This window comes from Monodelphis domestica, chromosome 4 (assembly GCF_027887165.1).
Source record: "Monodelphis domestica isolate mMonDom1 chromosome 4, mMonDom1.pri, whole genome shotgun sequence".
NCBI lineage: Eukaryota > Metazoa > Chordata > Mammalia > Didelphimorphia > Didelphidae > Monodelphis > Monodelphis domestica.
Genome location: NC_077230.1, coordinates 25,567,700 through 25,583,341, shown reverse-complemented (window position 1 = coordinate 25,583,341; position 15,642 = coordinate 25,567,700). Strand labels below are relative to the sequence as shown.

Here is a 15,642-nt window from a genome sequence, read left to right as displayed (position 1 = left end):
AGTAAAGGGAAAGTTAGAAAGAGGAGAGTAGGGGAAAAGATGAGATCAGTTTTGGACATGTTGAGATAAGGATATCTGAAATATCCAATTCAAGATGTTCAATAAGTAGTTTGAAATGCAAGGCTGAAGTCAGAAGAGTTTAGGACTGATCGAAGAAACATCAGCATGGAGAAGATAATTAAATCCCTGAGACCTGAGTAAATGAAGAGAAAGGAGAAAAGGGGAAGGAGCAGAAAATGGGAGAGAAGAGAGGGGAGGGTAGAAAAAAGGAAAGGAGAGAAGGGAGGAGAGGAGAAGGGAGAGGGGCCCAAGCCAGAGCCTGATCTGGATGAAAACACACAGCAAAGAAGATTGAGATGGGGTGGTCATACACATATAGAGAAGATAAAAACCTAGAAGGAACAAGAGTATCAAAAAGAAAATAACTATTTACAGTGTTTTTAAAGGCTGCAGAAAGGTCAAGAAGGATAAGGAGTGAGTAAAAGCCATTAGATTAGGCAACTAAAAGAGCACTGATAGCTCTGGAGTGATTTCAGTCAATAAGAATGTGGTCCAATACTCTCAGACCAAGATTAAAACATCACCACAAAATGAATACAGGAGTGAAAGAACCAATAAGGAGACAGAATGAAACAACTTTGAAGAAAATGAAAACTCAAAAGGTAGGTAGAGAACATGTGGGGCATTGGGGTGAGAGGAAAGCAGAGCCAACAAGAGGCTGTAGCAAGGAGGGAAGAGCAAGTCACAACTTCCCCACCCCACATCTGCTGTCACAGCTTCTATGTCCAAGCCAACATTCAGATCCTAAGATCCTACTAGGGCAAATAGTGGTACAAGCCAACCCACACCCCTTGAAATTACAAACCTGTGGAAAAATACAGAGTCCTAGCTTAGGGTAATCTGGGCTGACATCAGCTGATCTGTGCCAGCCAAGAGCAAAGCCAGGAATCCCAGTTTGGGCTTGGGATGAGGACGTAGTTCACAGTTTAGGGTGAGGATACAGTTCACAGTCTCATCCATTTCCCCCCAAAATCTTTTTTTGTCCAAGGATAGGGCAATCAAGGGTATGCCTGATTGGATCAAGTATACAGTGAGATCAAAAATTTAAGACTAAGCCTGAGGCTAGAATTTGATCAGCCCCTGACCGGATCAAGTTCAGAGTGAGATCAAAAGCTTACATCCAAGCCTGAGGAAAGTCTTAAAACTATCAGCATATCAAGAAACAACTGAATCAGCAGGGGGGAGGGGGATCTCAGATCTCTCAGTCCTCAGACCATTTGTAAACTAGTAAGGACCCAGAAAATAAACTCAGAATAATATAAAGAAGGACTGAAGTTTAAGAGGGTATCCTAACCTCCCAGAAAACAGAGCCTATCTATAAATAGGTAGGAAAAATGAGCAAACAACAAAAAAGCACCTAACTCTAAAGAATTTTATGGAGACAAAAAGTGAGGTACAGACACAGAAGGGGACAGTGAAAGGAAAGGAAAAACATGCAAAGTCGAAAAGAAAAATATGGATTGGACACAGATTCTGGAAGAGTTCAAAAAAGACTTCAAAAATCAATTAAGGGAGGCAGAGGTAAAGTGGAAGGAAGAGACATGAAAGTGATGCAAGAAGAAAGGAAAGTGATATAAGGAGAAAGGGGTCAACTGAAAAAGGAGAATCAAAAACTGACATAGGAAAAGCAGGCCTTCAAAATCAGAATTCATCATCTAGAGACTAGTGATTTCATGAGAAATCATGAAAAAATAAAGCAGAATCAAAGGAATAAAAAAAAACAGAGGAAAACATGAAATAGCTTATTGAAAAAATAACTGACATAGAAAATAGATCCTGGATCCAATTTGAGAATTGTTGAACTACCTGAAAGCCACGATCAAGGAAAAAAAAATTGGATATCATATTATAAGAAATTATCAAAGATAGAGATTCTCAAATAAGAAAATGAAATTGAAATTGAAGGAACTCACAGATCACCTCCACAAAGAAAACTTCAAATGACAACTTCCAGGAATGTAATAGTGAAATTCAAGAGCCACAAAGTCAAGGAGAAAATATTTCAAAGTCAGAAACCATTCAAATACCATGGAGCTACAAGCAGGATCACTCAGGACCTAGCAGCTTCTACACTGAAGGATCAAAAGGCATGGGATATGATATTCAAGAAGGCAAAAGATTTGGGTTTACAGCCCAGAGTCACCCAGTGAAACGAAGTATATATTTTCAGGGAAAAAAAATGAACATTCAATAAGATAGAAGATTTCTAAATATTCATGAGGAATAAGCCAGATCTAAACAAAAATTTGAAGTCCAAACTCAATACACAAGAGAAGCCCAAAAAGCAATGATGAACTGGAAGATTTCTATATGAACTAGAAAGACCTCCAGGAACTGAAGAGGAGAGAAATAAACAGAACCAGGAGAACATTGTACACAGAAACTGAAACACTGTGGCACAATCAAATGTAACACACTTTCCTACTAGCAGCAATGCAATGATCCAGGACAAGCCAGAGGTACTTAGGAGAAAGAACTGTGAGAGGAGAAATGCAGAAGAAAAACATCTGATCAATCACTTGGTTCAATGGGGATGTGATTGGTATTTTGCATTAAAAGATAACTCTACTGCAAATATGAATAACATTGAAATATGTTTAGAACAATGATAATGATACATGTATAACCCAGTGGAATTACTTGTCAGGTCTGGGAAGGGGGAGGGAAGAGGGGCAGGAAAAATCATGATCATGTAACCATGAAAAAAATATTCTAAATACATAAATATATTTTTTAAAGAATGTGGTCCAAAGTCAGATGGCAGAGATTTGAGAAGAGTTAAGAGAAAAAGGAAGGAAAGGTAACTATTACAGACAGCTTTTTCAAGGAGGTTAGACCTAAAAAAAAATGAAATGATGAGGGGATGAAAAAAAAGTGAGAATTTTTTTTGAAAGAAGCAAACATGAGAATGTTTGTTAGCAGGAAGGAAGCAGCCAGTACACTGAGAGACTAATGATAAATGAGAGTGGAGACAGGAGTCAGGCTCCTGGGGAAGAAAGGATGGAATGGGATCGATCACTTGTGCAGGTAGAAGGCTTAGCCTCAGTAAGGGGAGGAACCATCTCTTCATGTGAGAGTGGAGTAAAGAAGAAAGTAAAAACTATGAAATTGAAACTATGTAATATAAATTTATAGTGGATCTAATAAAAAAGGTTTTGTGATTTTTTTTCCTCTTCATTGAGATGTGTAGAAGTGAAGTCAGGTGATAGAAGTGAAGGCAATGGTTAGTGGGAGTGATCCAAGGCTAAATCCTGACAGGGCAAGATCAGCACTATGATAAGGGGGCAAGACACTCAAAAGAGGATAACATAGAGTTGAGCTGGTTCATGAAATGGTCAAGATGGAGAAGAGAACAAAGTGTAGCTAGTTCAAGGATGATGCCCAGGGAAATAACTGTGAAGGGATGGGAGGTTATTCCTTTGCCAAATTTGTAAGCAGGTAGACAAAAAAACTGTCTATTGATTATAATGAAAAAAAAAAGGTGATAAAATCTTACTAGGTAACTAAAACAGATAATATACAGACATTTTTTAAACACTTTGATCATCTTTTAAAAAACCAAACACACCAGTGACATGACCCTCATTCAGATGTTTTGCGGTAAGTTCCATAAAATGATTAAATAAATATGCTCTATATGTTAAATACATGAAGACACTACTGAGTTCCAAAGCATCCTTCATATAAAAACTACAAAGCAAATTTAACAAAAAATATTAACCAGATCTAATACTACTGCAATATAGACATAAAGCTTCTCCAAAGAAAGAAATGAAAATGATAATCACTATATATTAAATAGGAATGAAAGTGGAGATGTGTTCATACTTATACATGTACAGAGATACATGGAATAAATGAAAGCATTTATGTCATTTTTATCTTTGAAAAACTAGGTCACAAAACAACCCACATCAAATTTATAGTCATTAAAATACACTTATAGCCTCAATGATTCTCAAAATGGAAGTAGTCTTAGTAGCAAAAATTGCTTCTATTCATTTTCCCTATCTCTTTTAATCATTTTACACAAACAGCAAAAGCTATCTTTACCAGATAATATAAAAGGATTTTTATTACAACAGACTAAAGCACATATTAGAGATTACCTGAAAGTCTAAAGCTATTCAGGCCTATCAACAGTAAATTTCTTATTTACCAAAACAGAAAAAAAAATGAAAAGTCAATACAAAATTCTTTTAGGTACCTACCTGTTAAAGCTACTGTATGCCCTCCACCACAAGCCACTTGATTCACCTTCCCAGGAATTCCAAGAACCAACTGAGGAATTCTATGATTTTTCAGTTGCTCGGGTGACAGACCTAACTTTCCATTCTCTGGTTCTCCAAATGTATAGAGTTCACCCTCTGCTGTGGAAGATCAAGGAGAGTAATCAGTCATAATTTATTCAAAAGCTAACATGGGACCATTTTCTTGCTGAAATCAAGTATGCATCCTAACCTAGGTCTATGTTCATATGTTCAACAGTGATTCTCAAAATATGAACTTTAATAGCAATGAGCAATTTAGCAGGGGACTAAGAGTGATTTTTCCTTGCCTCATTTTAATTTCAATAACCCACAAATTTTGTATCATTATCTCTGATAATACATGTCAGTAAGTGACTTACAAAGTAAAAATGACATATTATTTGCTCTCAACATGCTTATGATGGAAGAAAAAACAAACACAGATATCTTATTTGGGATTTTTTTAAAACTCAGTGGTGTTTAGAGGAAGTCATTTATTGTTCTGGGTTAGACCTCACATTTGATTTATTTTTAACTTTTCGAATTTCAAGAAGGCTATGAAGCCAGATAATTTAAACTAAAAAATGCTATAAAACACTGCAATATAAACACCTTACATTTCATTAAGACATCTAGGATCAAGGAAGTTAACAGTCCCATTGTACTTTAGCCTATCCTGATCACATCTGAGAGCAGCATTCAGTTAACCTGTTTTAGGAGAACTTCTAGAGGACAGCAGGCTGAATGGTGAAAGGTCTGAAGATAAGGCTAAATGATGAATTAGAACCTTAAGAAAGAAAGACCTAAAGGATGGTGGGGGAAGAGGAGTGGAAAAAGAATGGCAGCCATCTTCAAGGGTCTAAAAGGGTTGTTATGTTAAAGAAGGTACAGAATTGTTCACTTGACCCCAGAGGCAGAACTAGAAGCAATAGGTACAGAGACAAATGTAGCTTTCATGTAAGGAAAACCTTCTTAACAAGGAAAACTATTCCTAAGTGTAATAGGCTGCCTCAGAAAGTGGTGGTCACTTATGGTGGAGGTCTTCAAGCAAGAATTTGATGACCTTTATCAGATGTGTTGTATATGCTAGACAGAACACATTTTTATTGCATTTTTTGTATGTATGTGTGTGCATGTGTGTATACACATAAAATTTTGGTCTTCCCCATCAGATGCAAAAGCAATTTTTTACCATTCATTTTCTTAAAAATTTTGTTCCAAATTCTCTTCCTTCTTCCCACCCCTTCCTCTCTAATTCCTTGTACCCCCTTCCTCCCTCAAATAATAAGCAATTTCACATAGATTTTATATTATGTAATCATGTGTAACATTCTTCCATTTTGTGGGGCATTGTTTTTCCTATTTGACTAAGCACAAAAATGGAAACAGTTGAAAGTTTAAACTGTTTCTACCAAAGATCAATGTCATTTATTATTTAGAAGTCTGTTACAAAGTTGAAAGTTGAGTTTATAACACTTAACTGGATATAATACAGGTCCTAGCTACTAATGACTTTTTAAATGTTTCTCTTTTGCTGTAACAACATATATATTAGTACCACCCTGATGTACATTTGTGAATATTTTGATTCAGCTTAAATCTGTACTGTTTTGAGATCATCTTCTGACATAATTTCTTACATGGATTTAAAAAAAAACTTGTAGGTGCTATTTCATAATAGTTATTTAAAAGAAATAGTTATTTTAAATGATTAAATAGCAATATATTAAAACAGTAGCAGAAAACCTGAAAAAAGTAGGATTCTAAGTATTTTCAAGGTTCTTACCATTTTCCATGTGTAGGCTATAGCCCAAGTTGCTGAGCCCTGAAGTCTGAAGGGGATGCTGTAAGTATTAAGTATAAATCTTCCCAACAAGAAGAATGTCACTGGAATTCAGAGCTCATCAAGATCAACTATCTTATTTTGCAGTCAAAGCCACAAAGGCCCAGAGAGATGAAGTGACTTACCCAAGGTCACACATACCCTATAGGTGACAGAGGCAGAATCTGAACTTAAATCCTCTGACTCCAAATTCAGGGCACTTTCTATTTCATCATGCTGCCTCTCCCTTTTATTTAGCATCATGCCACTCTCTTGCTGTTTTTTATATGTGCAAACACAGGACTGTTATACTTAAGAATCCCATTTCATTCAGAAATTTCTGAATGAAACTGAATACCAAATGAAATTCCTTATGCATATGGTTCAGAAAATTGCATAGATCATGTATTAGGGTAGCCCTAAGTTCTAGGTTCTAGCCCAGTAGACATTGTCAATGAGTACTCTTGACTCCCAACAACACCCACAGAAAAAGAGCAAATTAGTTTTCAGAGTGTAAGTTAAAGCAATTATTTCCTGAACATATTTACATGTGAATATGTATACATGAATATATTCCTTTTTATCCAAAAATAATTAAATATTATTAAATACTATTAAAAATATTTTATGCGGTGGAGGGAAAGCTAGCTTTGAAACCAGGCAAGCCCGAGTTCAAGTCCTGCCTCTAATACATAATGACTAAGTGACTTTGGGCAAGTCATTTAAATTCTCAGTGTTCTAGGTAACTCCCTAAGACAATAATTTACAGAATAGGTACCTGTCTATATTGGTTGAGAAATTTTCCTCATCAGTGTGTGCAAGGCCTATATCAATGAGATCTATAGGTTCAGTATCAATGCCTACTCATTTACTTTATTTTTTATGGATTTTTTCTACTACTAATTTTGAAAATGATCAAAGAAGAAAGTAGACTTTCTGATCTTTTGATATGTATACTGCTTAAAAGCCTAAAATTGAAGGGATGAATAAGAGATAACACTGGCAACTGCTCAATTTTATAGAGCTACTCTATACTCACTACTCTAAAGGGCTGCATCTCTAGAGCAGCTGCTTTTAAATGTCACCTTTCTTTCTTCTTCCATGTGGACAAGTATAATATACAGACAAGAGTACCCATAATATACATAAAGCGAAATAGGTAAATTGAACTAAGGAATAAATACTAAATGGCCTAATAGAACACAAAGGATTTTGAGGCCAAACATTCCCAAGAGTAAAAAAGCAAAATCCAAGACAATGATAATAAAAGAAAAATGAGGACGATTAACTAGTTCAGCAGAAAAAAAATTCACTATATCCATATGCATTAAAACTATGATTTCAGATATATGCTAATGTGAACAGAGGAAGTTGTGATTCCTAAGAAAATCCCTTCATCAACCCCAAAGGAAATCATGTTTGTTACTTTTTTTTTCTTTTTCCTATCTAATCCTTTCCTTTTATAACAGAAGTTAGATAGAAAAAAAAAATTAATGTTCCTTGAGTTTTTAAAATTATTTCTTCTGGGGAGAGGAAGGAAAAACACATGAATGACAAGTGGAAGAAGTAAGTTAGTTTTGCTCAAAATAGTCCACAAAGTTAAAGAAACGCTGTTAAGAGGTTTCCACTGTACCAACGTATTAATTTGCCTAATATGTGACCCATTCATTTACAAAGTAAATGTAACAAAGTAAAGCTTTTAAAAATATTTCATTACAAGCATTATTACCTGCTATATTACATTATTACTGCAAAACATCACAAATTATACTTTGGTTACATCAGCAAAATGGAAAATAACTATCTTACTAGTTACAAAGGCTGAATGATAATATCCACAAGATATCCAGGAGATAGGTTTTCCAATGGTCACTTCAGAAGGGACACACACATTGGCTTCCTCTGCTAGACCAATTTGCCCTTCAGAATTGTCACCCCACATAAAAAGGACCCCATCCTCTAAAATGAAAAGACAAAGGGAAAAAAGGTTTAAAACAGCGTGCTTATATATTAAGTTAATAAGCATTCCCACAAGATTTTTAACAATGTATTTGCATGCTTTGAATAATCAATAATTCTAAGAAAAAATGATACCTAGACACACATTTAAACTTAGTATTTAAAATATTAATAATATTTAAGTTTAAATATTTAAAATAACCTCTAGGAGTTCAATTTCCATAAATAAATGCTTATATAATGATTAAAGACAGAGAATTTTACTGTATCAGTCATATTCATATTTTTCAATCCAGTTAACAACATAAATGGATCCTCATGTCCTTATAAAGCTACTGTTTCCTTATCTAAATTGCTTTAAATAGATTTTTTTTTTCCTCTTCAGAAAATTAAACCTGCAACTAAGGAGTTCCCTATTAAAAGGGATGATGTTATCCTGTTCTTTGAGTGCACTATATGTTAGTCTTGACCCTCAAAATGAATGCATCCTAAAGAAAGGAAAAAAGAAATTACTACATATCTGACTACATTTGTGCTCAGTGCTATACATATTCTAAATATATAACAAAAACAAAAATATTGATAAATATGATACTTTGAACAAATAAATATGTTTCAAAGAAGACTATTCAATTACATGTGGATAAGCTTTGTGATTAAAATGTGATTTCCTGGAAGAAAAGATTAAACTTAAAACTTTAAAAGAAGTTTCCATATTTCAGAAAATGTTAAAACAGTTTAAAACTTTTTCAAATAAAAGACAATTAAATAGCAACATTTAAATGCATGATATCTTTTTCTAATTCCAAAGAAGTCAGTCTAACAAATTTTATGACTGCAATCTATTTTCAACTATTTGGAAAATATAAGTGAATATATAGAATATACATTATGGAGAGAAATACATATTCTATGAAATAAGAGGAAATAGAAATGCTGTCCTCAGTTTAATAAGTATTTGAGAGTCCTGAATGAAAGAGAAATCTTATGATTTCAAAAAGGGCAAAAAAAATCTTAGATCTAACTCTAGCTATAATTAAAATGCAAAATTTTTTTGAGGAAAGAAAAAACAATTCCACCAGAGTTACTTTTTTGTTTTAAGAGATGCTGGGAAGATTTGATGAGGCAATGAGGATCTCTATATTCAGTAGTTCACAAGCCTTACCAGTTAGTGCAGCTGAAGTGTTGGATCCAGCGGAGAGCTGTTTTATCTTGTGCTGCGCTGTAAAAAAGCTGACTAGCTGAAAAGTAGTTCTCTCTTCAGTGTCACCAAGTCCCAACTGCCCTTCACTATTACCTCCAGCTGCATAGACCTTTCCTTCTTCTGAAAAGAGAAAAGAATTTATAAGCACTTTATGTTCATCCTTACTATGGCTTATAACTACAATTTCTTCAATTAATCAGGTTAAAAACTAATATTCATTGAACAAATTCATTCAGTAACAGAAATAAAAAAATTAAACTGAGTATATTTATCTGAGATTAATTTTTTAAATTCTTATGTTAACTAGCAGTCAGAATGTGTAATTAACCAGAATAGCATATATTTCTTAGTAAAACCAAACTCCATTCACTTGGAATACAAAGGCTGAAGAATACTATCCAAATTGTAGACTATTTTAAATAGTTTTATTATTCTGTGCTTCCATATCTATTTTAACTAAGATAAAAACTAAAATAAAGATGCAATAAATTGCATGAACATAATTTTGAGTAACTAGTCACAAAAATAAAAATCTGATGTCATTTAGTTATTTCAGTATTTTAAAGAGTTATGATTCTATTATTTTGACACATGAAAATTTGATATTTGTATGTTTGGGTATGGTCAATTGGAAACCAACTATTATATGACTAATAGATAAAAATCCTTTATTCTCTGTTGCAATTTGTTTTGTAAATACTACAAACAATTTTGGGAAAATATGCTATAATACCTTTATTACGCATTTTCATTATTAATTTGCTTAGAAATCTTTTTTTAATAGATAAATATTGTCCCAGACATGTCTCAACTATCAAATAAATTCTTGTAAATCTTGAAATTTCTCAGACTTGTGAATGTTAAAAATTTCTCCATTGGGGAATCCTCCATTGGAACAAATTCCCTACTGGAAACATTCCCCATTTTGATGTGAGAACTCACCAGGATCAGAAATGGGAGGACCTCTACGCCACCCGAACTTAAAACTGCTTTAGGGGAGAAAACTCCTTGCTATGGGAGGACCTCTACTCCACCCGTACTTAAGACTGCTTTAGGGGAGAAAACTCCTTGCTAAACAAAGAAAGTACTTGGATCCATGCTTATGGTGGGGCAAGGAGTTCTTTGAGCCAGGCCTGTTTTTAGAATTGATACAATGGGATGCTAGGTACCTATAAAGGTCGGGCAGGTTTTCTCTTGATGGGATTAGTCGACTCAGCTGTGTTTTCTCTGGTTCAGACTTACTTAGTCTACACAGCAGAGTTTTCTCTGGTTCAGACTTACTGAGGGGATTAGTTGACTTAGCTGGAATTCAGATGGGCTGTCTTTTAGAAAACATCTACAGTGATTGGTAGATAGAAGAACTTAGGGGAGGTGACATAGGAAAAAACCCCCTATACAAGAAAAGGAATCTCTGGAGCAAGAGAGGCTTGGAGACCCTTGGAATTTCTTGGAGATAGATCCTTGGTTCCTTGGAGATAGATCCTTTTGGAGGAGGCCCTTTGAAGCTCCCTTGAGAAGAAGTCCCTTGGGAGGCTGACTCTGGCTGGAACTCCCTCTGGGGAGACTCTGTTCCCCAGACATCTTTGCTTAAGACAAATCTTGTGGTGAGTGATCACTGACTGATCTCTCTCTCTCTCTCTTAAGACTCAGGTCTAGGCCATGTTGGCTTAAGGCCCTTCATACTTATACCTTTTCTCTCTCTCTCTCTTTCTTTGATTACTCATTGTATTATTAATTAAATTCTCTATAAAACCCAGTTGACTTGGGCATATTCATAATTTGGGAATATATTCCCTGGTGACCACCTTATATTTGATTTTAAACAAAACACTGTAGTGAAACATATTTCCTGCAGTCACAATTTACTCACCCTCTCTTATATCTATCATAATTTATATCTTCCACCATTTTAACTCACTACAGCTTATACCCTTAACTCTTTTAACTACTACAATTTATGACCCTCAACTATTTTAATTCTCACAGTTTATGGCTTTAACTATTTTAAATATTACATTCTAATGCAGTTATCTAATTTAATGGAGCTTAATTTTATTCTATATATCCAGCAGCACTTAGTAATACAAATTTGTGCCAAAGATAAACAAAAATTAATGAAGAAAAAAATTCTACACAATACTAAGAACAATCAGAATATTTGTACCTTGACAAATATTCAGAAACATTAAGTAGAAAAATCCAAATATTCATAAAGCACCTAAAATACAAGCCACTGTACTGGGGAAATAAAGACAAAATTAAATTCCTGCCCACAAGATTTCATTAGCTATTAAATTATATATTAATGAAAAAAAGGTTCAAAATCTCAGGTTTCATTATAACACTTTGACACAAAGTAATAACTTGTCATTTTTATTTATTTATTTTTAATAATATTTTATTTTTCTCCATTTACAATGTAAAAACAGACATTTTTCTACTTATTTTAAGTTTTGGTTTTCAAATTCTATCATTCCTTCCCACCTTTCGAAACTTCATCGCTCCCTCCTTCCCCTCCTCCATCCTCGAGATGGTAAAAAATCTAATATAGATTTTAGTTGTGTAATCACATACATTTTCCCTTATTAGTTATTTTGTGGAAGAGATCTCAAACAAACAAAAATGTATTAGTAGAAAGAAAGTGAAATATAGTACATTTCAGTCTGCACTCAAATTCCATCAGTTTTTTCTTGGAGAGCAGATGGTGTTTTTTATTGTGAGTCTCTGGGATTGTCTTGAATCCCATTTGACATGTTAACATACCCACTGCTGACCCGTAGCTAACTTGTCAAAAGGGAAACTAAGTAGTAGGAGGTTGAGATGCTAAGCAACTAACTGGTCATCGAGTAACTGAGTTTCAGACTCTCCAAGTCTTTGGAAGAAAACTTTGGAAGAAAACTCAAGAGACCAACTCATTCCCAAAATAAGAATTCAGTCTATATCAAGATGTCTTTGTGAAAGGGATAACCTCTAGTTAGGAAGAAACCACTACTGCCCCTGACACAGCCCGTTCTACTTTTAGTTAGCTTTAATTTGGGGGGAAGTTTTTCCTGACATCAAGCTAAATTCACTGCTTTGCAACATCTATCTAATACTCCTACTACCATCCTTTGGGACTAAATAAAATCTAATTCCTCTTACACATGACAGGTTTTCAAATACTGGAATGCTATACATGGGTACCCTTTATGTCTTATATAAATTCAATAATCCCACTTCTGCCAATGGATTTTTATAATGCATGAACCTGAGACTCTTTACCATCCTAACTGGTCTCATATGGCTATTTATCATTTTATCAATGCCCTTCTTAAGATATAGGACACAATACTCTAGAAGTGATTTCACTAGAGCAGAATACAGCAAAACTCTCACCATTCTCACCTTTGGTCTATGCCTCTCTTAATGCTCCCTGATACAGGATTTCCTAGTTGTGATATCACAATATGAATTTCTATTGCTCTTAAAATCCACTAAAAGCTCCCAATCTTTACATATGAATTGCTGCTTAACCATACCCATCCCAACCTTATATTTATAAAACAGATATCTGGAAACTAATCCATCATGTAATATTTGTTAAAATACCTCCTACAGGTCAGGCACTATGCTGGGTGCCCAAGAGAGAAAAGGTAAAGCAAAATAACCCCTCTCCCTCAAGAAAGGTTTCATGCAGAAGATGGCATTTGAGTTAAGCAGCGGTGAGGAGGGACTTCCAAATATTGGGAACAGCCTGAGCAAAGCACAAAGATAGAAGATGGAATGTTTTGGTGCAGAATAGCAAGTGCATCAATATGGCTATACCATAGTGTTTATGGAAGGAAATAAGCAAGACAACTGGAAAGGTAAAAAAAAAAGACAAGATTTTAAATGACTTCCTACCCTTCCTCAGCTAACTTCCTCTTAAAAGTCCACACAGGACTGGCTCCTATATGTTCTATCTCTGAACTCTTTTAAAGTTTCTTTTCCAAAATCTATAATGAATGTGAAGATTACTCCCAAATTTCCTCTCACTCTCTAACAAATTCTAAAATGGAGTGGTTACTTCTTCCTATGGTTCTCTACATTTATGCTCCAGTAACAAGCTCCTCCTCATTGGTGAAAATCAGATTTAGAATAGAATTGCCCTGGCTGGTTCTTCTACATTTTGTGGAATGATCATTATATCAAGTCAAAAAAATATTAAGCAGTTCTGTTTTTGGCAGAGAACTCAAGCAGATGGATAAATAGATGAAATTTCCCATCATTCCTGTATCACACCTCTATTTCCCTAACTCCTCATCTACTTCCTTTTTTGCCAGGCTAGTCTGTACTCTCCTATCATGGCAATGCTATTTCCACTTCAACTTCTGCTGCCAGGATGCCCGCCTGGGTCCCCGGCCTTCTTCCTGTGCCCCAAGATGCAAAAAAAAAAAAAGTCCTACTGTATGCCGCAAGGTGTCAACACAAAAGAAGTTAAATGGATTTCTTCAAATAGCAATTTTGTAAATAAGAATCTTAAGAAATTATTTAAATTCTGCTGCTAAACATTTCATTTTGCCAATTTTTCCAATGGACAATGCAAGTCTGCCAAATATTTTCACTTAAAAACTTTTAAGCAGTGATTTGCCCACAGTCAATGGTGAATAAGTGTTCAGTCAAATTCCATCTGCTTATTTATGGGAGTGTGCAAAATCCACTAACTTGACAAGTCACAAAAAATGCCCAAGACCAGACTTCAGCCCTCAGATTCTGCTAAGAAATAATAAATAATATATACTACTGTACCTGTGTATACCAAGGTATGATTCCTTCCACATGCAGCAATTTTTACTTTTTCCGGTTTTAAAGCTAGCAAATTAAAGATGAAAAAAATCAGGTTATATCTGGCAAATGAAAATTCATCTTAACTTCTAGAAAAATAATTTCCCTTTAATCATATCAATATATTAATTAGTCTCTCAATGACCTCAAACACCTTCTACATGAATACAAACTTCTAACAACTGTCTTAAAATTCCTAATGAGTTTAGGACCTTTAAGCTTTACCATCAACCCTTTTGGTGTATTTGGTATCTTCCTGGCCTTTCTATTTGCCCTGTAGCTTACCTTTCTTTTAGGTGTTGTCTCCTCAAATGAAAGCATAAGCTCCTTGAAAGAAAAGGCTATTGAGCTTTTTCTTTTTGTTTCTCTAGCACTTGCTTTATACACAGCAGTTCTCTAATGAAGGAGTGTGTGTGTGTGTGTGTGTGTGTGTGTGTGTTTATACATACATAGCCTTTGTTCAATTCAAGTTAATGTAGCCTATAGTCCTTCACATTTCTTTCTTCTAGCTCTAAGAGATGTTCCAAGGCTAGCCTTATAAAAGGAAATACCTCATACTGTGTGTGTGTGTGTGTGTATGTGTGTGTGAGTGTGAGTTCACTCTCCTTTCTATCTCCATTTGAAGTCCTTATCCTTCAAGGAAGCTTGTTTTTTTTTCCCCTTAAATATTTCTCATCCACTATCCACAATTCTTCCTTACTAGTTTCCATTTATCTAGTCATTAGATTCTTGTAATCCTTTTTTAATTTATGACTACTTAGGTTAACTTCATAATGACCTATTTTCTTTCCTGTAACATGATAAAAGATTTGAAAACAAAGATATTATTTATTATTGACTATGTATACCCAGGGACTTACTTTTTTTTTTTTAAATATTATTTTATTTGGTCGTTTTCATACATTATTCACTGGAAACAAAGATTGTTTTCTTTTCCTCCCCTGCCCTTCCCCCCCCCCCCCGCCTTTCCCTCTCCCATAGCCGACGCATGATTCCACTGGTTATCATATGTGTTCTTCACTCGAACCCATTTCCCTGTTGTTGGCGTTTGCATTATAGTGTTCATTTAGAGTCTCTCCTCAGTCTTATCTCCTCCAACCCTGTAGTCAAGCAGTTGCTTTTCAGCTGTGTTTTTACTCCCACAGTTTATCCTCTGCTTGTGGGTAGTATTTTTTTTAGATCCCTGCAGATTGTTCAGGGTAATTGCATTGATACTAATGGAGAAGTCCATCACCTTCAATTGTACCACAATGTATCAGTCTCTGTGTATAATGTTTTCCTGGTTCTGCTCCTTTCGCTCTGCATCACTTCCTGGAGGTTGTTCCAGTTCACATGGAATTCCTCCACTTTATTATTCCTTTTAGCACAATAGTATTCCATCACCAACATATACCACAATTTGTTCAGCCATTCCCCAACTGAAGGGCATCCCCTCATTTTCCAATTTTTGGCCACCACAAAGAGCGCAGCTATGAATATTTTTGTACAAGTCTTTTTGTCCATTATCTCTTTGGGGTACAAGCCCAGCAGTGCTATGGCTGGAT

The 15,642-nt window shown here is 34.9% G+C and overlaps 1 protein-coding gene across 5 annotated transcripts in view; it reads right to left on the bottom strand.

Moving 5' to 3' along the window:
- Positions 1–15,642, bottom strand: part of RPGR (retinitis pigmentosa GTPase regulator) — a 116,049-nt gene that overhangs the window by 84,570 nt on the left and 15,837 nt on the right. For 4 of the 5 annotated variants that reach the window (XM_056826251.1, XM_016433366.2, XM_056826253.1 and 1 more), the window contains 4 exons: positions 14,063–14,125; positions 9,257–9,415; positions 7,942–8,091; positions 4,272–4,430 (listed from right to left, as the gene is read on the bottom strand). In XM_056826251.1, the coding sequence (XP_056682229.1) occupies positions 4,272–4,430; positions 7,942–8,091; positions 9,257–9,415; positions 14,063–14,125 (531 nt within the window). The remainder of the gene's footprint in view (positions 1–4,271; positions 4,431–7,941; positions 8,092–9,256; positions 9,416–14,062; positions 14,126–15,642) is intronic. The other variant, XM_056826252.1, reaches the window with a different exon arrangement.